The sequence below is a fragment of the Ranitomeya variabilis genome, chromosome 8 (genome assembly GCF_051348905.1).
Source record: "Ranitomeya variabilis isolate aRanVar5 chromosome 8, aRanVar5.hap1, whole genome shotgun sequence".
In the NCBI taxonomy this organism is placed as follows: domain Eukaryota; kingdom Metazoa; phylum Chordata; class Amphibia; order Anura; family Dendrobatidae; genus Ranitomeya; species Ranitomeya variabilis.
Genome location: NC_135239.1, coordinates 12448825 through 12472779, shown reverse-complemented (window position 1 = coordinate 12472779; position 23955 = coordinate 12448825). Strand labels below are relative to the sequence as shown.

Sequence of the window (23955 nt, the reverse complement as noted above, 5' to 3'; positions counted from 1 at the left end):
GGACAAAGCACGCGGCGACGTCACAGTGCAGGGACAAAGCACGCGGCGACGTCACAGTGCAGGGACAAAGCACGCGGCGACGTCACAGTGCAGGGACAAAGCACGCGGCGACGTCACAGTGCAGGGACAAAGCACGCGGTGACGTCACAGTGCAGGGAGAGGGCATGTGGCGAAATCACAGTGCAGGGAGTAGGCACGAGGCGATGTCACAGTGCAGGGAGAGGGCAAGCGGCAACGTCACAGTGCAGGGAGAGGGCATGAGGCGACGTCATAGTGCAGGGAGAAAGCACGCGGCGACGTCACAGTGCAGGGAGAGGGCACGTGGCGAAATCACAGTGCATCCACATACATCCGCATGTGCTGTGTACCTAATGTTAAAAGATAGGTACGCAGGACGCATGCATAAGTATGGGGAAGTAGGTGGGGATTAACAGAGGACGTACGCAGGGCTCCGTAAAGCAAATGTGAACTTAGCCTAAGTGATTAATACTTTGCAGTTAGTAAACTACAGCAGCACTTTGACAAGTGACACATCCCTGAATTCTGAGCTTCAGCCTCTATCTCCTGCTGCCCTCAGATTACATAGTAAAACCTGCTGACAGATTCCTCTTAAGACATCGACATGTGACCTCTATGAAATGCAGCTGATAATACATGTAACAAGTGTCTTCGTCTCTCCGCTTTTATTCAGATGCCGGTTGTGTGGACGCGCTGTCATCCGGTGACGGGTGGATCCTCGGGAACGTTCTCCAGGACATCTGAACAGATAAATGTTCCTATAAGAAGCTTTCTAAGTAACATTTAACACGGTGGAAGCTCCAGATAATCAGCAGTGAAATGTCAAGTGCAGCCGAGAAGCGGAGAAGCCGGTAATATGCATAATGTGGAGGCCGCAGGAGGCACCAAGGACCTGACTCCACATCTCCTGAGCGGGTGGATAAATATTTGGGCAGATAAAACATAACTCTATCCTTCCAGATTCCTGACCCCGGGACACCAGGATCCGACATTTTCTTGCAGCACAATACGTTAGGAGCAGATAAGATCTGTGTAAATCAAAAGTCAATTAAAAAACCTCCATCTACACGCTGATCGGAGGCAGGATCTGTAATCTCCGGCCTGTGGAGCAGCAGTAATTAAAAACTAGGCTCAGATAACGATGTCGTGCGCATTAAAGGGCCGGCGACCGCGCAACACCCGTCACCCCATACCGAGGAGAAGACAACACTTTGCAGCACGTAGGGAGGGTCACTGCCTGGTTTTCCTTTAGTGAAAGTTGTGAATTTCAAGGGTCCACTACTAATATATCAGCGGTTGTAGCAAAGATTCTCTATATAATTCATAGGAGAACGCAGGCGGACTGGTTTACAATAAAATAAAGAATAAAAAGTCACCTTCACCTGTTAAAGTCCTGGACAATCCCTTTAAATCGACAGCAGATAAATAAAATTCACATCAACTTGCATCAGATTTTAGGGGAATATTTCTGCAGCAAGTCCAATACACACACTCATGGGGAATCACGATCTGACGGATTTTAGCACTAACCGGAGCCGATTCTCACCGCTGGTTTTAACAATTTCACTGTAGAACGGGAGAAATCTGCAGAGAAGTTTACAGCAAATTCTACGGCGGATTCCGCGAGAAGGTAGCACCCAATATGGCGGAAACATTTTACCAGCGGTGTAACAATCGATTAATAAATCCTGCTGATTGTGAATGTGTGCGAGCAGATCTGTGCAGACGCCATGTGACGGTGGCTCACCTACTGATGCAGATGTCAGTGGGTTTGGACAACCCCTTTAAGGCAGCCTATTAATTTCAATGAGAATGCTGATATCTTTAACGACTTTCTTTATGGTTACGCACTGGGGCCTTCTGTACAAACCATAGAGCCCCGTTGTGGCGACTGTGGCGAAACGTGCTGCGGAGGAGCAGCGCCGGCCCCGCACATTTCTCTCTTTTGCAGAGGGTTATATTCGGACCCACATCCGCAGCAAAAAGTGACGCGCTGCCAATCTCCAACTCGCTCCTGTCTCAGCTGCGGATTTTATTCCTGAGATTTGCTATAATCTCATTCTCTAGGCTGCAGATAAAAAGCAGCGAAAACTTTTCTGTACTTTTGTACTGAATGAACTTAGCCTAAAAAAAGAAAAAACATGTCGGCGATTTGAAGACATAAGCACTTTATGAAGGTTTCTGCTGGGACGACGGCGACAGGTTAAATACCCTTCCCTCTAATGGAGGACATTTGCATGCGAACGCTTTCTCCGCTCTCGGCAGGTTAAGCACTCGGCGTTTACGGCCACATTTGCTGCTCAGGAGACCGGAGACGTCTGCTCTCCGCTGATTACGGGAGGGCGCGTGTTCGGCTGGTGCGCTGCCTCTAAGCTGGCGGCGTAGATGGACCTGTGTGCGGCCGCCGGAAACGCTGCTAGAGAGACTTAATCCTGGACGCCATATTAACGTCAGCTTGGGAAGAAGAGTAAAAAAAAAACACCCTCAAATATTCCGCTGCGCCCCAAGAGCGCTCACAAAACATCATGCATCATGTTCAGATCAGAAAACAGATGTCAGAAACAAAAGCTCATTAATTAAGGAACATTAATTACACAAATAACGTCGCCGCACATCAAAGCGACAGAAAAAGGAAGATCCAGGATCACCTGCTGCTCGGAGCACACTAGACACGAAGTCTAACCGTACGGGAACAAACCGCTGTGTAGAAAAGGTTTCCGGCCTCTGTGCAGGGAGGGAGGAAGGTGAGCTGTGACCAGCACCCACTACCTTCAATGGAAGCCTGTGTGTGCATGCTCTGTAACATGCACTTGGGTCTCTGAGCAGGGAGGGAGGGAGGAAGGTGAGCTGTGACCAGCACCCATTACCTTCAATGGAAGCCTGTGTGTGCATGCTCTGTAACATGCACTTGGGTCTCTGTGCAGGGAGGGAGGAAGGTGAGCTGTGACCAGCACCGATTACCTTCAATGGAAGACTGTGTGTGCATGCTCTGTAACATGCACTTGGGTCTCTGTGCAGGGAGGGAGGAAGGCGAGCTGTGACCAGCACCGATTACCTTCAATGGAAGACTGTGTGTGCATGCTCTGTAACATGCACTTGGGTCTCTGTGCAGGGAGGGAGGAAGGCGAGCTGTGACCAGCACCGATTACCTTCAATGGAAGACTGTGTGTGCATGCTCTGTAACATGCACTTGGGTCTCTGAGCAGGGAGGGAGGAAGGTGAGCTGTGACCAGCACCCACTACCTTCAATGGAAGCCTGTGTGTGCATGCTCTGTAACATGCACTTGGGTATCTGAGCAGGGAGGGAGGAAGGCGAGCTGTGACCTGCACCCACTACCTTCAATGGAAGACTGTGTGTGCATGCTCTAACATGCACTTGGGTATCTCAGCAGGCAGGGTGTGCAGGTGAGCTGTGACCATCATCATTATCCCCCACTGGAGTATGTTGTGAGCATGCTCTGTGATCTGTGCAGATTTCATTGCACAAGGAGGGGAGATGAGCTGTGATCGGCTATGATCTTCAGTTGCACTGTATTGTGGGCATGCTCTGTGATCTGTGCAAATGTGATTGTGCAGGGAGGTGGAGCGGGTGTGCTGTGATCATTGCCTATTATCCTCTATTGGAGCGTGTTGTGGGCATGATCTGTGCACAGGTATATGGGCAGAGAAGAGGAGGAGATTCTTTTGTAATGCTGTGATCCTTTGTTGTCTGCATCCAGTTTTTTAAGTGATGTCTGGCTCCATGTGATGAAAATTAAACTGCGGTCTTTGCTTCCAGTATATACTGCACAAGCTAAACAGTGATACGGACAGAACAGCCTGTAGCGAGGGCTCAGGGACGGAAATTTACTTTTTTTTTTTAAACATCAATACAATAAAAGTATTAAAAAAAATTCTAAAAAAAAGAGAATCTATAATATCAACTTTTATTGTTAAACTTATTTATTTTTATTTATTTATTTTTTTAAAGGTGGGCATCTCACAGACACATCCTGTAAGGACAGGAATCCCAAGGCGTCTGTGGAATATGTCCCTGTCGGGGGCGCCGGATCCCCACTAACCAGCAGTGCAGAACTTCTTATGACCCTGTCTCTTTAGAAATAAGTGGACATGTTTGCCCCATGAAAGTGCGGATGACATCTCCATAATGCGGACACCCAGCGGTGTGCGTGCGCGGCTCTTGACACTTGTTTTATCGCGTTCTGCGGCAGAAATAGACATTAATTACAGTGTTCTCCGGGACGCGACCATTTTAGAACGTGCGACTTGTGGAGGCAAAATTGAAAAATTAACATAATAGGCTTTTGACACTTTCCTGCTTAAGCAAAAATTAATTCTATCTCCCAATTTCGGTGCAAAGTCTTTCTAATTTCTCTAATCTGAAGTCCCCGTGGGAGGGAGCGCGATGCTTTCAAGCAGCTCTTCCTTTTTTTTAATTATGTGCTTTATTTGATGGAAGACGGAATCACTAAGCCTCCCTTTGTGCTTCTTTCAGGCGTTCTCACTGGAAATATAAGTTAATTTAAAGCAAATGAAGTTTTTAGACAGAATATATTATGTTACATAAAAGGATAGCATTTGTACAGAAACTATTTTTTCTTTCATGCGCCTTCCCTGGTTCGTCGTCCCAGAGTCGTTTTTTTCCTGGAAACGTCAGCGCTTACGGCTCAGCTGGGACGAGACGGTTCTAGATGCAAAAGGGGTGAAACATTGTGTCAGCGCATCGCTGAGGAGCAACGGACCGACGTCTGCAGCATCGGCTGATCGCGCTAGTCGGCCGCAGCGTTTCTCTTACCACATTACACGCGGGGGCGCTGTATCTGCTGACGAACGTTAGCGGAGTGTCACAGATCAGTAAGGATTATCATATGAGATTGTGCAGCATTCACACAACCGCACACCCGATAGCTCAGTCCCAAGACGCACGGTGGGGCAGTGATGCATATGAGAAAATACAGTTATTTTTATTAATACATAAGACTGCTTTCCCAGCGCACACGTGATCACGAAATCAGCGTTACCATAAGCTTAGTATTAATGTCTCTTCTAAAGGGGGGTGCGCTAGCATATTCTACAAGGGCTGTTCAGGAGCGCATCGCTCCTCGTCCTCCCGGCTTCCTGCTTGCTGGGGGGCAGCACGCTCCTGAATGACTGACAGTTTGGACCCGTGGTATGGTTGTGCTGTAGGTCTGAACTGTGCGCACACCCATGCCACAAGCCTCATGCTTTTCCTCTGTAGCATGGGAGCAGGGCAGAGAACACTGGAGCCACCAAGATCCAGCCAGATTCAGAGGCGCGCTTCTAGGCTGTATGGCAAACAGCTTCTAAGTGCCGCCCTTTAGCATGGGAGACCGGCCACTGCTGATAGACTGCAGAGGTGGCCAGTAACTGAGGCAACGAGCACTGAACTAAAGGATTCAAAATCCCTCTGTTCTTTAGAACAAATAATTTCTAATAAGAGGTAAATTACAAAAAGTATCTTGCTTTCTGTTTTTCTTTTTCTTACAAGCAATTTTACCCATTTAGGATTATGAAGGAAGCACAGCCCAGCGATGAAGCCAGGACAGGAGAGAAATGCCCAATGAGTGTAGGAGCAGAAAGAACCTGCTGCCGAGGAAGAAGAAAAAGTCCAGCTCTGGAGCCAGGACAGGAGAGCAATGCCAACGAGCGTAGGAGCTGACGGAACCTGCTGCCGAGGAAGAAGAAAGCAGGGTCCAGCTATGGAGCCAGGACATTAGAGCAATGCCAACGAGCGTAGGAGCTGATGGAACGTGTGGGCAGGGAAGGAGGACGCAGAAGTCCAGCGATGGAGACAGGAGAGGTGAGCAATGGCCAACAAGTGTAGGAGCTGACAGAATCTGCAGGTGAGGAAGAAGAAAGCAGGGCCAGCTATGGAGCCAGGAGAGCAATGCCAACGAGTGTAGGAGCTGATGGAAAGTGTGGCCAGGGAAGGAGGATGCACAGCCAGGCAATGAAGCCAGGGCAGGTGAGCAATGCCCAAGGAGCATAGGAGCAGATGGAACCTGCTGCCGAGGAAGAAGAAAGCAGGGTCCAGCTATGGAGCCAGGACAGGAGAGCAATGCCATCGAACGTAGGAGAAGATGGAACATGTTGGCAGAGAAGGAGGATGCACAGCCAGGCAATGAAGGCAGAACAGGAGAGCAATGCCAACAAGCGTAGGAGCTGATGGAAAGTGTGGCCAGGGAAGGAGGACGCACAGCCAGACAATGAAGCCAGGGCGGGTGAGCAATGCCCAAGGAGCGTAGGAGCAGATGGAACCTGCTGCCGAGGAAGAAGAAAGCAGGGTCCAGCTATGGAGCCAGGACAGGATAGCAATGCCCAACGAGCGTAGGAGCAGATGGAACATGTCGGCAGGGAAGGAGGAAGCAGAAGTCCAGCGATGGAGACAGGAGAGGTGAGCAACGGCCAACAAGTATAGGAGCTGACAGAATCTGCAGGTGAGGAAGGAGAGCACAGCAATAGAGCTGGGACACATGAGCACTGCCCAACGAGCATAGGAGCAGATGGCACATACCACCTAGAAAGGAGAAAGAATGAAGAGCCCTGTGCTAGCGCAACGACAAATGAGTTAACGCCTACATTTCAAAACCAGCTCCTGAATACCTAGAAAAAGCTGTAACTGAGCCCAGTCCACTCTGGCCAAGGTGTGAGGTTTCCAATGTAGGATCAGGAAATGTCCGCAGCAGAAGCGGTAATTGCAGCTGTACTGGTTTTCTCCAAACTTTCCCAGAAAGAGACATGTGAATACCATTATTCAAACGTAGCAGAAGTGTAAGGCTTTTTCCCCAACTCTTAGAAGAAGTCTCTATTAGCATATGTTGTTGCTGCAGTCACTTTATCTCTGCACGGCGCAGGTTTTGTAAGTCACCAGTGCAGCGCGCACATTCCCAGGATTGTAAGTGAGAGCAGCGTAATGAAGCACGCGGTTATTAGTTCATTACGCTAAATATACGGCTTTGACATTTCATGCGAGCGACACATGGAAAGGTTACCCGACGTTTTCCCCTTCATGGTGATGGCTTCTGGGGAACCATTCCGTGAAGATCTTATTTACTTATTCCTGGCTGCCCGCACTTGTTGTTGGGAGCGTATCGACTCCATGCCTCCAACACGGTTTAATTCATTTAGTCGGAGTCCGGCGAAGAGACAGAATTCTTAATGTGACATTTACCGGCTGCTGGGTCATTTACAGCTCTGAGACATGGAGGACGGGGCCGGGGACACAAGACACACTCCATGTCTGAAATCACAGATAAATGACAAAAATAAAGTGTCTGCTAAGGGGGAACTCTGCTGGGGAAAACATCATATTTCCAAAGGAAATTCAAGTAAATGTATCCATCACTCATCTTCTACCGATTCCAGGATTTAGGTGATTTTCTCCTCCGCTCATGGCTGAAGGTCAATTCTGAACATTACAGAATCATGGCTGCTACAACAACAGCGCCACTCCAGTCTGCAGGCTTTGTGTGGTACTGCTAAACAGTGGTACATGTGGACGCTACCTATCAGGGAACAAGGCCTCTGCCTATCCAGAAATAGGTGAAAACTGAAAACGACAGACTGCAGTAAACACAGCAGTTTCCCCTTAGATACATGTCCCTTTAATTAGAACACAGAGCTATAAAAAAAAAAACATAGAACAAAATGAGGCATTATCCACCAGTAAACAATCCGTCCTGCCATAGCCAGAAATTGTCCAAGGGTAGATCGAAGTATCCTCAATGACAAAGAATATCCAAAGGGCATCCAGCCCGACTGCAGCTTCTGATAAGTCCCATTATCTCTGCTCATCACAGTACATTGGCCCACGGCCACCAATGAAGTTAATTAACCTAATTCCCCAACCTTTGCCTGCATCTAGTAAAGAACCAAAAAAGCTCAAAGGGAAAGTCTGAAAGCGGAGACTGCAGTAATACTGAGATTATGGGGCAGATACGACATCACAAGCGACACACGTGACCGCGGCACAGAGCGACCCATGTAACACCAGAGCCGCTCCGACAGCCAGTCACATCCGGAATGAGCCGAGGAATGGATAAAGTGTGCACGATGACTGACGAGGGTTAGTGCAAATGTCCGATGAGCAGGGTAATAGGCATCTTACATACATATTATTACACAAAACTGATATTTATATTACATCCTGTATTATACTCCAGAGCAGAACTCACTATTCTGCTGGTGCAGTCACTGTGTACATACATTACATTACTGATCCTGAGTTACCTCCTGTATTATACCCCAGAGCTGCACTCACTATTCTGCTGGTGCAGTCACTGTGTACATACATTACATTACTGATCCTGAGTTACATCCTGCATTATACCCCAGAGCTGCACTCACTATTCTGATGGTGCAGTCACTGTGTACATACATTACATTACTGATCCTGAGTTATATCCTGTATTATACCCCAGAGCTGCACTCACTATTCTGCTGGTGCAGTCACTGTGTACATACATTACATTACTGATCCTGAGTTATATCCTGTATTATACCCCAGAGCTGCACTCACTATTCTGCTGGTGCAGTCACTGTGTACATACATTACATTGCTGATCCTGAGTTACATCCTGTATTATACTCCAGAGCTGCACTCACTATTCTGCTGGTGCAGTCACTGTGTACATACATTACATTACTGATCCTGAGTTACCTCCTGTATTATACCCCAGAGCTGCACTCACTATTCTGCTAGTGCAGTCACTGTGTACATACATTACATTACTGATCCTGAGTTACATCCTGTATTATACCCCAGAGCTGCACTCACTATTCTGCTGGTGCAGTCACTGTGTACATACATTACATTACTGATCCTGAGTTACATCCTGTATTATACTCCAGAGCTGCACTCACTATTCTGCTGGTGCAGTCACTGTGTACATACATTACTGATCCTGAGTTACATCCTGTATTATACTCCAGAGCAGCACTCACTATTCTGCTGGTGCAGTCACTGTGTACATACATTACATTACTGATCCTGAGTTACATCCTGTATTATTCTCCAGAGCTGCACTCACTATTCTGCTGGTGCAGTCACTGGGTACACACATTACATTACTGATCCTGAGTTACATCCTGTATTATACCCCAGAGAAGCACTCACTATTCTGCTGGTGCAGTCACTGTGTACATACATTACATTACTGATCCTGAGTTACCTCCTGTATTATACTCCAGAGCTGCACTCACTATTCTGCTGGTGCAGTCACTGTGTACATACATTACATTACTGATCCTGAGTTACATCCTGCATTATACTCCAGAGCTGCACTCACTATTCTGCTGGTGCAGTCACTGTGTACATACATTACATTACTGATCCTGAGTTATATCCTGTATTATACTCCAGAGCTGCACTCACTATTCTGATGGTGCAGTCACTGTGTACATACATTACATTACTGATCCTGAGTTATATCCTGTATTATACTCCAGAGCTGCACTCACTATTCTGCTGGTGCAGACACTGTGTACATACATTACATTACTGATCCTGAGTTATATCCTGTATTATACTCCAGAGCTGCACTCACTATTCTGCTGGTGCAGTCACTGTGTACATACATTACATTGCTGATCCTGAGTTATATCCTGTATTATACCCCAGAGCTGCACTCACTATTCTGCTGGTGCAGTCACTGTGTACATACATTACATTGCTGATCCTAAGTTACATCCTGTATTATACTCCAGAGCTGCACTCACTATTCTGCTGGTGCAGTCACTGTGTACATACATTACATTACTGATCCTGAGTTACCTCCTGTATTATACCCCAGAGCTGCACTCACTATTCTGCTAGTGCAGTCACTGTGTACATACATTACATTACTGATCCTGAGTTACATCCTGTATTATACCCCAGAGCTGCACTCACTATTCTGCTGGTGCAGTCACTGTGTACATACATTACATTACTGATCCTGAGTTACCTCCTGTATTATACCCCAGAGCTGCACTCACTATTCTGCTGGTGCAGTCACTGTGTACATACATTACTGATACTGTGCTGATACGGAGTTACATCCATAACTGCTGTGACACTACAACTCCCAGCACACCCTGCCAGCCGCAGGCTCTCTGCCTTCCATATAAAGCAGCTGGTGTTATTCCCCCGGTATCAGAGTTGGACCATCAGTAAATCACCAGCAGAACAATGGCTGTGGTGTGATGTTCCCTCCCGTGACCGTTTCATATTTATTCCTGCTATTTGCTGCACTGTGGTGGGCTCGTATATCACCCCATATCTCTCCTGGGTGTGAGGTGCCCACTCCTGGCATTAATACAAGTTGACTCTGTTCAGCCTTTAAATCACATTTTTCTATGGTGATCGCACGGATGACATATTGTGCCGCTCTCCGCTCTCCATAAATCACAAGAATTGCTCAAAAGCTGCTTAAATAGTGAACGGGACAATTTGTGCTGCACGGAAGAGACTGGAGATTGCAATAACGAATATTTATGTCCTGTACAAAAGCCTTGTATTACAATGAGCGCGACAGCATCAGACAAAGGGCGGAAAGTGTTATATCAGTCATTGGAGGAGGTGAGCTGTGACATCACCTATTGTGAATGGTGGATCCTGTGTTATCTACTGTATATAGAGGTGTTATCAGTCATTGTACAGGAGGAGGAGGTGAGCTGTGACATCACCTATTGTGAATGGTGGATCCTGTGTTATCTACTGTATATAGAGGTGTTATCAGTCATTGTACAGGAGGAGGAGGTGAGCTGTGACATCACCTATTGTGAATGGTGGATCCTGTGTTATCTACTGTATATAGAGGTGTTATCAGTCATTGTACAGGAGGAGGTGAGCTGTGACATCACCTATTGTAAATGGTGGATCCTGTGTTATCTACTGTATATAGAGGTGTTATCAGTCATTGTACAGGAGGAGGAGGTGAGCTGTGACATCACCTTTTGTGAATGGTGGATTCTGTGTTATCTACTGTATATAGAGGTGTTATCAGTCATTGTACAGGAGGAGGTGAGCTGTGACATCACCTATTGTGAATGGTGGATCCTGTGTTATCTACTGTATATAGAGGTGTTATCAGTCATTGTACAGGAGGAGGTGAGCTGTGACATCCTCTATTGTGAATGGTGGATCCTGTGCTATCTTCTGTATATAGAGGTGTTATCAGTCATTGTACAGGAGGAGGTGAGCTGTGATATCACCTATTGTGAATGGTGGATCCTGTGTTATCTACTGTATATAGAGGTGTTATCAGTCATTGTACAGGAGGAGGAGGTGAGCTGTGACATCACCTATTGTGAATGGTGGATCCTGTGTTATCTACTGTATATAGAGGTGTTATCAGTCATTGTACAGGAGGAGGTGAGCTGTGACATCACCTATTGTGAATGGTGGATCCTGTGTTATCTACTGTATATAGAGGTGTTATCAGTCATTGTACAGGAGGAGGAGGTGAGATGTGATATCACCTATTGTGAATGGTGGATCCTGTGTTATCAGCTGTATATAGAGGTGTTATCAGTCATTGTACAGGAGGAGGTGAGCTGTGACATCACCTATTGTGAATGGTGGATCCTGTGTTATCTACTGTATATAGAGGTGTTATCAGTCATTGTACAGGAGGAGGTGAGCTGTGACATCCTCTATTGTGAATGGTGGATCCTGTGCTATCTTCTGTATATAGAGGTGTTATCAGTCATTGTACAGGAGGAGGTGAGCTGTGATATCACCTATTGTGAATGGTGGATCCTGTGTTATCTACTGTATATAGAGGTGTTATCAGTCATTGTACAGGAGGAGGAGGTGAGCTGTGACATCACCTATTGTGAATGGTGGATCCTGTGTTATCTACTGTATATAGAGGTGTTATCAGTCATTGTACAGGAGGAGGTGAGCTGTGACATCACCTATTGTGAATGGTGGATCCTGTGTTATCTACTGTATATAGAGGTGTTATCAGTCATTGTACAGGAGGAGGAGGTGAGATGTGATATCACCTATTGTGAATGGTGGATCCTGTGTTATCAGCTGTATATAGAGGTGTTATCAGTCATTGTACAGGAGGAGGTGAGCTGTGACATCACCTATTGTGAATGGTGGATCCTGTGTTATCTACTGTATATAGAGGTGTTATCAGTCATTGTACAGGAGGAGGTGAGCTGTGACATCACCTATTGTGAATGGTGGATCCTGTGTTATCTACTATATATGGAGGTGTTATCAGTCATTGTACAGGAGGAGGAGGTGGTGAGCTGGAGTGGGCTACAGGATGGCCAAGAACAAGAGGACTCGGGTCCATCCAGTGCTGCTGCTGCCGTTCCTTCATCCTCATCAGATGAGGAGTTTGATTTTGACAAGTATTTGGACGACATGGAGCAGGCAAAGCATTCCTGCAGGGAAAAAGATTCCACTCCCATAGAAAACAGATTGACCATATTTCAGCAACATTTTTCACTTGCTCTCAAAGAAGTAGAAGAGTTCAATTGTTCATCAAAACTGACTGTGCACGAGGCAATTCCTCTATACCCTGAAATTGTTAGACATGTCGCCCATGTGGTTACTGCTTTGCCACAAACCTAAGTTAGTGTAGAGAGGTTGTTCTCCAGCCTTAAAATAATTAGGTCAGATGTGAGGTCATCGATGAACGAGGATCTGATGGAGGTCATACGATTTCTCAGAACAAATTCATAGACTGCACAAATGCTATTCAGTATGTTTTTGTTGAAAACTTTTTTGTACACTTACTGCAGAGTGTGTAATAAATTGTAAATATGAACATTTTTTGTTCTAAAGTTGTATTCCAATAAATATATTGTATGTTCTATCTAAATGGCTTGATTATTGTATCATAATAATGATTAGAAGCCTGATGTTACCATTTTACCACAGTAAATTTGTCACTTAAACATGAGCCATGTATGATGGAGTCGGAGTCATGGAAATTGAGGAGTCGGAGATTTAGCCTACCGACTCCACAGCCCTGCCATGAACAACACATCCATTAATTAGCCATCTACAGTCTTCCATTCTACTGGATCCAGCAAGAAAAAAAAAACCCTGATTATTATAAATGGGAGAACAACAATGTTAAAGAAATGCATCCAGCAGAGATGAGTTTTTGAAAAACAGACTAAAAAGTTGTGCCGGCAAAACTTTTTTGCCAACAGATTGCTGCCGTGTCTGTTCTAACGGATCATTACTGGACATGTGAGCATAGCCTTATAAGAGTCAAGAGTGAAAATAGAAAAAATTACAGGATTTTTTTTTTTAATATAGACCGCAATGTAGAAAAAAAAAAAGTTAAATATATCGCTCCATCGTATAAAAGTCTGAAGAGCATCCTACGCTTTTCAGGTAATATACAAATAGCGCAAATAACAGAAGATCGATACACATGGATACATCAGCAGAACAAAAAGTTCTCTACATGACACAGCGGTTGCTATGGAAATGGGATTAAATGAAGCGATATCTGGCGAGATGTATCTCCAACAAAAATGACAAGTTTAGCTCGTGTAGAACAGAATTTTTCACTGCTCGTCACTGTACAGTCCGGGCTCTGAAGCCGCCAACAAAGGAGGAACAAGAACTGGAAACCGTTATACGGCCCAGATGTGCTAGAAGCGTCCGCATACATGGAGTGTGCACGGAGGAGGACGACACGTCAGAAGAGACAGGTCGGGTCATACACTGAGCACGGTATGGGATGTCAGGATACAGACAGGTCGGGTCATACACTGATCACATTATGGGATGTCAGGAGACAGACAGGTCGGGTCATAAACTGAGCACATTATGGGATGTCAGGAGACAGACAGGTCGGGTCATACACTGAGCACGGTATGGGATGTCAGTATACAGACAGGTCGGGTCATAAACTGAGCACGGTATGGGATGTCAGGAGACAGACAAGTCAGGTCATAAACTGAGCACGGTACGGGATGTCAGGATACAGACAGGTCGGGTCAAACTGAGCACGGTATGGGATGTCAGGATACAGACAGGTCGGGTCAAACTGAGCACGGTATGGGATGTCAGGATACAGACAGGTCGGGTCAAACTGAGCACGGTATGGGATGTCAGGATACAGACAGGTCGGGTCAAACTGAGCACATTATGGGATGTCAGGAGACAGACAGGTCGGGTCATACACTGAGCACGGTATGGGATGTCAGTATACAGACAGGTCGGGTCATAAACTGAGCACGGTATGGGATGTCAGGAGACAGACAAGTCAGGTCATAAACTGAGCACAGCATGGGATGTCAGGATACAGACAGGTCAGGTCATACACTGATATTATGGGATGTCAGAACACAGATAGGTCGGGCCACACACTGATCAGATTATGGAATGTCAGGAGACAGACAGGTGGGGTCATACACTGATCACATTATGGGATGTCAGGATACATACAGACAGGTGGGGTCACACACTGATCACATTATGGGATGTCAGGAGACAGACAGGTGGGTTCACACACTGATCAAGGGCCACGATTATGTTCCCTCCTTTGATTTTTGGGGCGCTTGTTCCTCCTGCCTGAGTTGATCAATGATTCTCATTTCCACTGACCGGTGATTATGAATTACACATTATCTATCCGGAAAGTTTTTTTTAACTTGAATTTTTTGTGCATCAAAATCCAATGTGGGATTTTTATGTTCCTTGAATACGTTTTCGGAGTTGTGCACTTCGTATCCAAGATATAAAAACTGTGAATAAAATTTACGGACCAGAAACTGGGAAAAGCGATTTCTAAATGCAGATTGGCGGACAATGAAGTCTTACCTGGTGTATAATGTCGGACACGGACAGTTGGTTGGCGTATGCCACCAGCTCAGTCATCGCAGACTCCACGGGGAAGTCTCTGTAATAAAAAGAAAAGACCGAAATAAAACCGTGAACGTTTTAAGGCACAGGACAAGTTGCGTTAAACAGGGTGGTCCAGTTACGTCAGCGTCACAGCTGGACCATGCGGCACCTGGGCTAATCTGTCACCGCGTCCCCTTTAAGGGTAAATTCACAAACCCATCTATTGCAGAAATTTCTGTCGTTGCTCTATTCATCTGCATTGGGTTTACAGAAAACTATGTAACTGCTGCAGAAACGACCCCATTCAGATGAATACAAAAGATCTTCAGTCGCAGAACTTAATTCATCTGCCATGTGTGAATAGTCCCTAAATAATAAAATAATCACAGTGCCATCCGGAATACTCAGCCTTTATTTCTTCCTACAATACGATCCGCTAAAAGCAGCAAATAAAACACTAAAAATAGAATATAAAACACTCTGACCGCTGGTGTCCACAGACTAACAATTAGCAGCCGGCGAGCGTACGGTCACTACACACGACAAGCTCCCCCGCGAGGCTCGAACATGGCCGCTGGCATTTCACAAGTCACTAAGTAACAGCTGGTTATTGGGAACAATGTCACAAGTCATCAACGCTGCAAAGAAGCTGCAACAACAGTATAAGAAACAATATAAAAATACATCACAATAATAACAATATCCACGGCAGCATTCTGGTATATAACAACAGTAGTAACAGGGGATGTATGCACAGCACAGGATATACTATATACAACACAGGGCATACAACGTAGAGGGAGCTCCCCCTAGTGGTGGCTGCAGACAGGATCTTATGTATCTCTGTATACAGGGAGCTCCCCCTAGTGGTGACTGCAGACAGGATCTTATGTATCTCTGTATACAGGGAGCTCCCCCTAGTGGTGGCTGCAGACAGGATCTTATCATGTATCTCTGTATACAGGGAGCTCCCCCTAGTGGTGGCTGCAGACAGGATCTTATGTATCTCTGTATACAGGGAGCTCCCCCAGTGGTGACTGCAGACAGGATCTTATCATGTATCTCTGTATACAGGGAGCTCCCCCTAGTGGTGACTGCAGACAGGATCTTATGTATCTCTGTATACAGGGAGCTCCCCCTAGTGGTGACTGGAGACAGGATCTTATCATGTATCTCTGTATACAGGGAGCTCCCCCTAGTGGTGGCTGCAGACAGGATCTTATCATGTATCTCTGTATACAGGGAGCTCCCCCTAGTGGTGGCTGCAGACAGGATCTTATCATGTATCTCTGTATATAGGGAGCTCCCCCTAGTGGTGACTGCAGACAGGATCTTATGTATCTCTGTATACAGGGAGCTCCCCCTAGTGGTGACTGCAGACAGGATCTTATCATGTATCTCTGTATACAGGGAGCTCCCCCTAGTGGTGACTGCAGACAGGATCTTATGTATCTCTGTATACAGGGAGCTCCCCCTAGTGGTGACTGCAGACAGGATCTTATCATGTATCTCTGTATACAGGGAGCTCCCCCTAGTGGTGACTGCAGACAGGATCTTATGTATCTCTGTATACAGGGAGCTCCCCCTAGTGGTGACTGCAGACAGGATCTTATCATGTATCTCTGTATATAGGGAGCTCCCCCTAGTGGTGGCTGCAGACAGGATCTTATATATCTCTGTATACAGGGAGCTCCCCCTAGTGGTGGCTGCAGACAGGATCTTATGTATCTCTGTATATAGGGAGCTCCCCCTAGTGGTGGCTGCAGACAGGATCTTATATATCTCTGTATACAGGGAGCTCCCCCTAGTGGTGGCTGCAGACAGGATCTTATCATGTATCTCTGTATATAGGGAGCTCCCCCTAGTGGTGGCTGCAGACAGGATCTTATATATCTCTGTATACAGGGAGCTCCCCCTAGTGGTGACTGCAGACAGGATCTTATCATGTATCTCTGTATATAGGGAGCTCCCCCTAGTGGTGGCTGCAGACAGGATCTTATATATCTCTGTATACAGGGAGCTCCCCCTAGTGGTGACTGCAGACAGGATCTTATCATGTATCTCTGTATATAGGGAGCTCCCCCTAGTGGTGGCTGCAGACAGGATCTTATATATCTCTGTATACAGGGAGCTCCCCCTAGTGGTGGCTGCAGACAGGATCTTATCATGTATCTCTGTATACAGGGAGCTCCCCCTAGTGGTGACTGCAGACAGGATCTTATCATGTATCTCTGTATACAGGGAGCTCCCCCTAGTGGTGACTGCAGACAGGATCTTATCATGTATCTCTGTATACAGGGAGCTCCCCCTAGTGGTGACTGCAGACAGGATCTTATCATGTATCTCTGTATACAGGGAGCTCCCCCTAGTGGTGGCTGCAGACAGGATCTTATCATGTATCTCTGTATATAGGGAGCTCCCCCTAGTGGTGGCTGCAGACAGGATCTTATCATGTATCTCTGTATATAGGGAGCTCCCCCTAGTGGTGGCTGCAGACAGGATCTTATATATCTCTGTATACAGGGACCTCCCCCTAGTGGTGGCTGCAGACAGATTTATATTTCTTGTTTTGTTTAAAAAAAATAAGCTCTCCATACCAAATATAATCTAATATAATTAGCATATCATGTTAGTGCATTTCTGGTTTTGGAGGGTTGCAAGGATAAAGGAGACTGTGTGACAGGCTGAATTACTGCAAGTAGATACGTAATCGTCTGTAGGCGAAGCTCAGGAACCTGACACCTGGATTTTCAACAACTCAATCCATAGTGAAGTAGTTTATCATCGCAGACACCTGAATACTCCAGAAAACACAAGTATCCCCCAAGAATCAATTTATCCAGTGATCTATCCGCCAAGGTTCAGCTTATCCTATAGGCACCCGGCTGGCGTTCTGTTTGCTCTCACGTCTGTGCATGGAGCCTAATTAAAACCAGACATAGTCACATAAACAGCCTCATTAAATCGTGTGCTTGAAAGCAAACCACGTCAATAAAAGTGTATAAATTCATCCCTTATGGTTTATTAGAGGAGCAGCAGACAGGGGGGCACATTCATACAGCTACAATTTATTACCGCCGTATGGGCCACGGGGTTTTATGCCGATTTTGTTCTATTTTACGTGAACACTAATTTAAATGTTCTGAAGTGCAATTGTGTAACTTCTGGATGAACCAGGGTAAATAATGTCAAACTCATACATGGAAGTAATTCAAGAGCTTCCCTAGAGTGAAAATATTAGGGTCAAGGATTGCTGAGGGGGCATGCTGGGGCAGTAATGTACCTGTCAGACTTAGTCATGCATACGATTTAGAGCCAGGGTCCAGAGGAGGCTTGGACCACGTTCATCACACTGTCCCAGTGTTTACCTGCAGTCAGCACTAGAGGGAGCTCACTACATAAGGATATGTGCCACTGAGATCAGCACTAGCTGTACAGATCCTCTTAGCTCCCCCTAGTGGTGACCAAAAGCCGCCAGAATGGCATCATGTGAAAGCATCTGTAACCAAAACGCTTCAATTAAGCACAAATTATCAAGCGTTCAAAGTACCACATCATCTTTGCCCAGTATCATATGGCAGGGGATATACAATAAGTTTGTCAGCCAGTCCTGCCATAATCAGCAGGTTTGGACGTTTCTCTAAATGGTGAACGTTCGTACACCTTCCGCAGCTGTCAGACAAATGCTTGTGACCTCCACATACACATGAACGCTTGGTAAAGGCAAATGTGCATGTGTATTCAGTGGGTAGAGGGAAAAAGCCTCTGCCAGGCAGCTGTTGGCAGCTACTCATTCTTATTGGGGTTAGAAACTACTGGAAACTGACACCCTAAAATAAAAAATAACGTATCTCCGACACCGGTGCTGCTGCGCCAATGTCAGCACTGTGTCCCCAGGAGACCACATGACATAACAGTCAGCAGCCGCTGATCGGCTGCAGCGTTCTCTATCCCATAAGAGCAGAAGTTACTGAAGGCTGGAGCTGATCCAGCCACTAATCGGCCACTAGGAAGAAGACAACGCCGACATTGGAGGAACAGAGCAGGCCCAAGAGGTCAGCAGGATCAGGTACGAGGACTCGGGATTGGTACATCATCTTTTCTCCTCCAATGGAGACTGTTGGAAGGACAGTGCTGGAGCGGGGGGGGTGGATATTGGAGGCAAATATGCCTTTTTTACATTATAAGCATCCCTGGTAACTACTAACTTTTAAAGACAACCCCTTTAATGTAGCCATACACATTAGACTAACGCTGATTGTTAGAAAAACCCCTTTAACACGTGAGTGATGAACACGACTACACAAAGGTCTGTATAGAAGCTGTGCACACAGAAGCATATGAAGATTCATGTGTCTCCATGGTTACAGACTACATGTTACTTCTGTGTGTAGTCTGATCCTGCAGTCACATACTAACTCCGTCCTGAGACTTTAGGGGTCTCTGACCTTGGTCACAGAAGGTCAGAGTCACTTACATAAGTAGTGTATAGCAGTGAGGAGACTTGTGCAAGGTCTTGTGTAAATTATGAGAAAGGGTCAACGGAGACAGGTAGAAAGAAGGGAAGAGGATACAGGGAACACCCACTGAGCACTGAACATGCAGCTCCACAAGCAGGAAGAGCAGCCGAAATCTCGCTCCAGGCATATAACCATGGCAAAGAAGCAGATACATGTCATGTACATGAACTTCCACATTAATTGGACTCCTTAGCGCCCCCTCGCCACTGTATGGTGACATTCAGGTATGTCAGTTTGATCCTGAATTGTTCTGCAGGATGCCGATTTGCTCCCGCATTGTAGCCACGGCGTCTTTAGCCTTATGTAATTATTTCCATCTCTCTTTGTAACACTCAGATTGATTTGGTTTGGAGAAAAAAATTGCACTTTTTAGATGTGAAATCTTAAAAAGCCTCCGACTGATCTCATTGCCTTGTGTTATTTTATTAATGGAAGCAGCCATCATTGAAATGTATTAGGCGGTTAAAAAACAGGAATACCAGGGGGGTTTCTATCTGCGCTAAAGCCTCGTTGTGTCTGATAAATATTTGCTGTAGCAGGAAAGTCTGAGAACTGCATACGAAATATGAGCTAATTACACAAGGATCTTCTGGACAGAATGGAAAAACCATGGCGGCTTTCTATCATGTGTAGCTGCAATACCATGTGCCGCCTCATGGACAAGTGGCGCTGTTTATCTAACCCATTAAAGCCACGTGCACACGTTGCGGATTACTCTGCGGATTTTTATGGACTGATTTTGGTAAATCCGCAGGTAACCCGCACAGCGGATCTCCAGCGGAATTACCATGGATTTACCGCGATTTTTTAGCGGATTTTGTGTGAATTCCACCTGCAGATTTCTATTATGGAGCAGGTGTAAACCGCTGCGGAATCTGCACAAATAATTGACATGCTGCGTAATAAACAACGCTACGTTTCCATGTGTTTTTTTTCCGCAGCATGTGCACTGCGGATTTTGTTTTCCATAGGTTTACATGGTACTGTACGCTGCATGGAAAACTGCTGCCAATCCGCAGGCAAATCCGCTGCCGATCCGCAGCAAAATCCGCAACGTGTGCACATCCTCCTGTACCAGTTGTGACTTGTATTGTTTAAGATTATTGTACTTGTTTTTATTATGTATACCCCTCCTCACATGTAAAGCACCATGGAATAAATGGTACTATAATAATAAATAATAATAATAATACCCTTAATATAAGGAATTGCACTGCCATTTTTTTTTTTTTTTTTTTACTTAAATGCATATATTTTGGGCTACAAAATATTTTTGCGTTTGGATTTCATTAAATAAAGTTACACCGTTTGGCTTTTAGTTTCCCCGATTACTGCTATTGCTGGCTGCAGAATTAGTTAACTGAGAATCAATCAGTGAGCTTGTGCTAATAGAGATTGTGTTAGTTTTGCTCTCTTGGCTGCACACGGAGGTAGACACAGGTGCACTGTCTCTTTAAATCTTCCTCTGGTTTATTATAAACATGAGGCATAAACCAGTGTGAAGTGAAAATAAACAGGCAAAATAGGAAAACAAAACAACATGGTCTCCAGTCTCTGTACTGCGGGGATCCGCCTGCTCAGGACATAACAGCCAGGTTCAGTACGGTTTAACACAAACCGTTCTCTGGAGCTGCCATCTCCAGACACACTGAAGGACTCAGAAGGCCAATTATTTACCTTCTAAAGCCCACCCTGGGGAGGAGAAAAGGTGAACAGCCTCCCACCTGCTCTTGAGCTGTTCACTAAAAAGCTTAGCCCTCCAAATGACCAATTAACCCCTCTCAGCACTTGGGGTGCTGGAGCTAACTTCTAGGTTTCAGATCACTGAAGCCAGCAGCCTCAGTGAAACATCTCTCCCCTCCAGTACTTTGCCAGTGATTTTGTCACAAGAGTTAATATCTGTTTGATCTGTGTCTGAGCTCCTCTATGGTTTATGACCACAGATCACAGAGCAGAGCTGAACTTTGATGTGTTCAGAAATCATTCATTTCACTTCTTCAGCAGCTAAAGGGAAACCCAGAGCTTGGAAAAGCCATCAGGTGCAACATTTAATAGAAACTTTTAAATTTACCCCAAAAATCCATTCATTTAAGTGAAATATTAAAAAAAAAAAAAAAAATTCATCTTTGCTTCCATTTCCCGAGCAGCAGGATCTGGTTAATTGTGAGCAGCCACACACAAAAATATTGTCACAAAAGTCCTAAATGAAGAATTAGCTGAAAATGTTTGCATTAGAAATACCACAACCACATTGTCAGGCAAATAAAAAAAGAACAAGGACTGAAAAAAAATTGTATAAAATAGCATAAAAGCTTTAATTTCATTTGGGGCGAAATAATAAAAAAAAACCAAACTTTTCTATAAAAAAAGGGCACAAAACAAATGACGCATTGGGCCAATAAGCAGATATTTCCGGTTTTCTGTAGCTGTACTTTGTATCACCTTATCTTGAGTTAGGGTATGTTTCCACGGTCAGGAAACCTCCAGTATTCGCTGAGGATTGGACGCTGCGTACATCCGCAGCGTCCTGATGTTACAGCATAGTGGAGGGGATTGTATGAAATCCCGTCTCCACTATGTGCGCAAGGCTGCATCCGGCGGCCCTGCGTAACCGGACATGCGGCACGTCTTTCCAGACTGCAGCATGTCTATTTATCTTGCTGAGACGCAAGGTAAATAGCAGTCTATGAATACGATGCGGTGATTCCGGATATGTTGAATGAATACATCCAGAATCACCGTGCGAACAACAGGGGTCGTCGCTTGGGACAGAGCGGGGTATCTGCTGCATCCAAAGCACAGGGATTCCTGACCGTGGAAACATACCCTAACAGCTTTATAATCCAGAGCAGCATTCACAACTCTGCAGGCTGAATGGTGCAATGAAAATCTATTTGCATCAGAGTTGTAAGAAGGGAGCTGCCTTAACTATTGAAATATGCAGTCAGCCAGCGTCATATCGCTGATACCATGCAGACATTGGAAGCTTTTGTCTTTGCATCATCAGTTGTGTCAGGGTCCTGGCTTAGCTCCTAAAAGGGTCAGTGAGCTGCTTCCATCACTGATGATGCACCCGTCGGGCACAAGCCAGAAGAACAGCTGCCGGGAGTGTTGGTGAAATGAGAAGCGCGTCACGACTACAAGTGAATTAGTAATTGATGTATAATTACTAGTGATGAGCGGACCTGTGGAAGTAGGGGTTCTGGTACCCAACCTGAAGTTCTGGTGTCTCTCTCTAACGGACTGTCCGGTATGAACCCTGAAGTTTTACGTTTGGGTTCGCACATCTCTAATAATTACACCTGCACGACCATTTTGTAGGGTTATCCCCACACTTGCATTATTTTTACACAGTACAGTATCGGCGTATCTATTGTAAGCAGGAGGATTCTTTATTGTACTTTTCTCTTATTTCCTCTCCATTTTCCCTACGAGCATCCAGTGACACATAACCAGTGCCGTCCTCATGTTATGGGCTAGATCTACGTTCCCAGCAGCACCCGGCTTCTTCCGAGTGCTCCATGCCCCTCACTCTGCTCTCCTATATCACACTACTAATTGGTGTGCGCAGCCTGTAACATTCCACATTCTATATGTATAGACCATATATCAGTTTTTAATAGATCAATGCATTAAGAGATTTTATTCCCTCGTTATTGTTCATGTTCTTTCTTGTTCCTGAGTTTCAGTATCTGTTTGCAGACACTGCTGTGCAGATCCTAGTCGGCCTGTCGTGTTGTGAGCGGGCATTGCGGTGCATGAGTATTAGCTCTTGCAATTAGTATGCGCACAGTGGTTTCTATACAATGAGGGCAAAGCTTCAGCGCAGGAGCATGCTATACATTTTGGAGCCTTCGCTTTTAGTGGGTATCACATCTTTTTGGATGTGCAAAGATTTTACTGGGACAACACACATTGGTGGATGTCGGACATACTGTGATCTTGGTTTTGTTGGTGATCAGAGGAACTTAAGCAAATCCCGTGTTATTTCTATAACTCTTCTCCATTTTCTGTTTTCCTTGACAATCAGTCATTACTAACTTGTATGCTGCCATAAAACACATCCAGGGCTTAGATTGCCCCTGATAAAGCCACTGCTGGTGGCGAAACGCTTATGGTTTCAGTTCTGTGCCCTTTCAGGCGCATTATATGCATTTATGTCATCTACTTGGCGTCCTATCTGATTTTCTGCTGAAATTTACCATCGGTCCGCCTCTGTACCTTTATGTACCTGTCCAGTCACACAACAGTTTGTTTTTTTCTACATGTAATTTTACTGTTTTCAGTTTTTTATTTCTGGTATTTTTCTTTTTTTACATATGGATTTATCCTGAATGTAGGACCATTGATTTTGAGGAGTGTAGAACGCCCTGTGGTCCATTTTATATTGGACCTGGGCGAGGTGTTGTACACACTACTGAGTCTTTTCATGTCTGTCGCTTTTCTACATCTTAATACCAATACAGATTTATTCTTTTGTGTTCGGGATCTGCGGTTCTGGTTTGGATGGGTCTTTCCTGTTGTACAGTTTGTGTACGTTCTTTACTAGCTCTCACATTTTCTGTATTTCTTCGCACAGGGGTTGTGCAC

The 23955-nt window shown here is 45.4% G+C and overlaps 1 protein-coding gene across 1 annotated transcript in view; it reads right to left on the bottom strand.

The window, feature by feature from the left end:
- The window catches only part of PIGK (phosphatidylinositol glycan anchor biosynthesis class K), a 100899-nt gene that overhangs the window by 26577 nt on the left and 50367 nt on the right, over nt 1-23955 (bottom strand). Inside the window, exon 10 of the mRNA XM_077277558.1 lies at nt 14822-14900. Coding sequence (XP_077133673.1) covers nt 14822-14900 — 79 coding nt within the window. The remainder of the gene's footprint in view (nt 1-14821; nt 14901-23955) is intronic.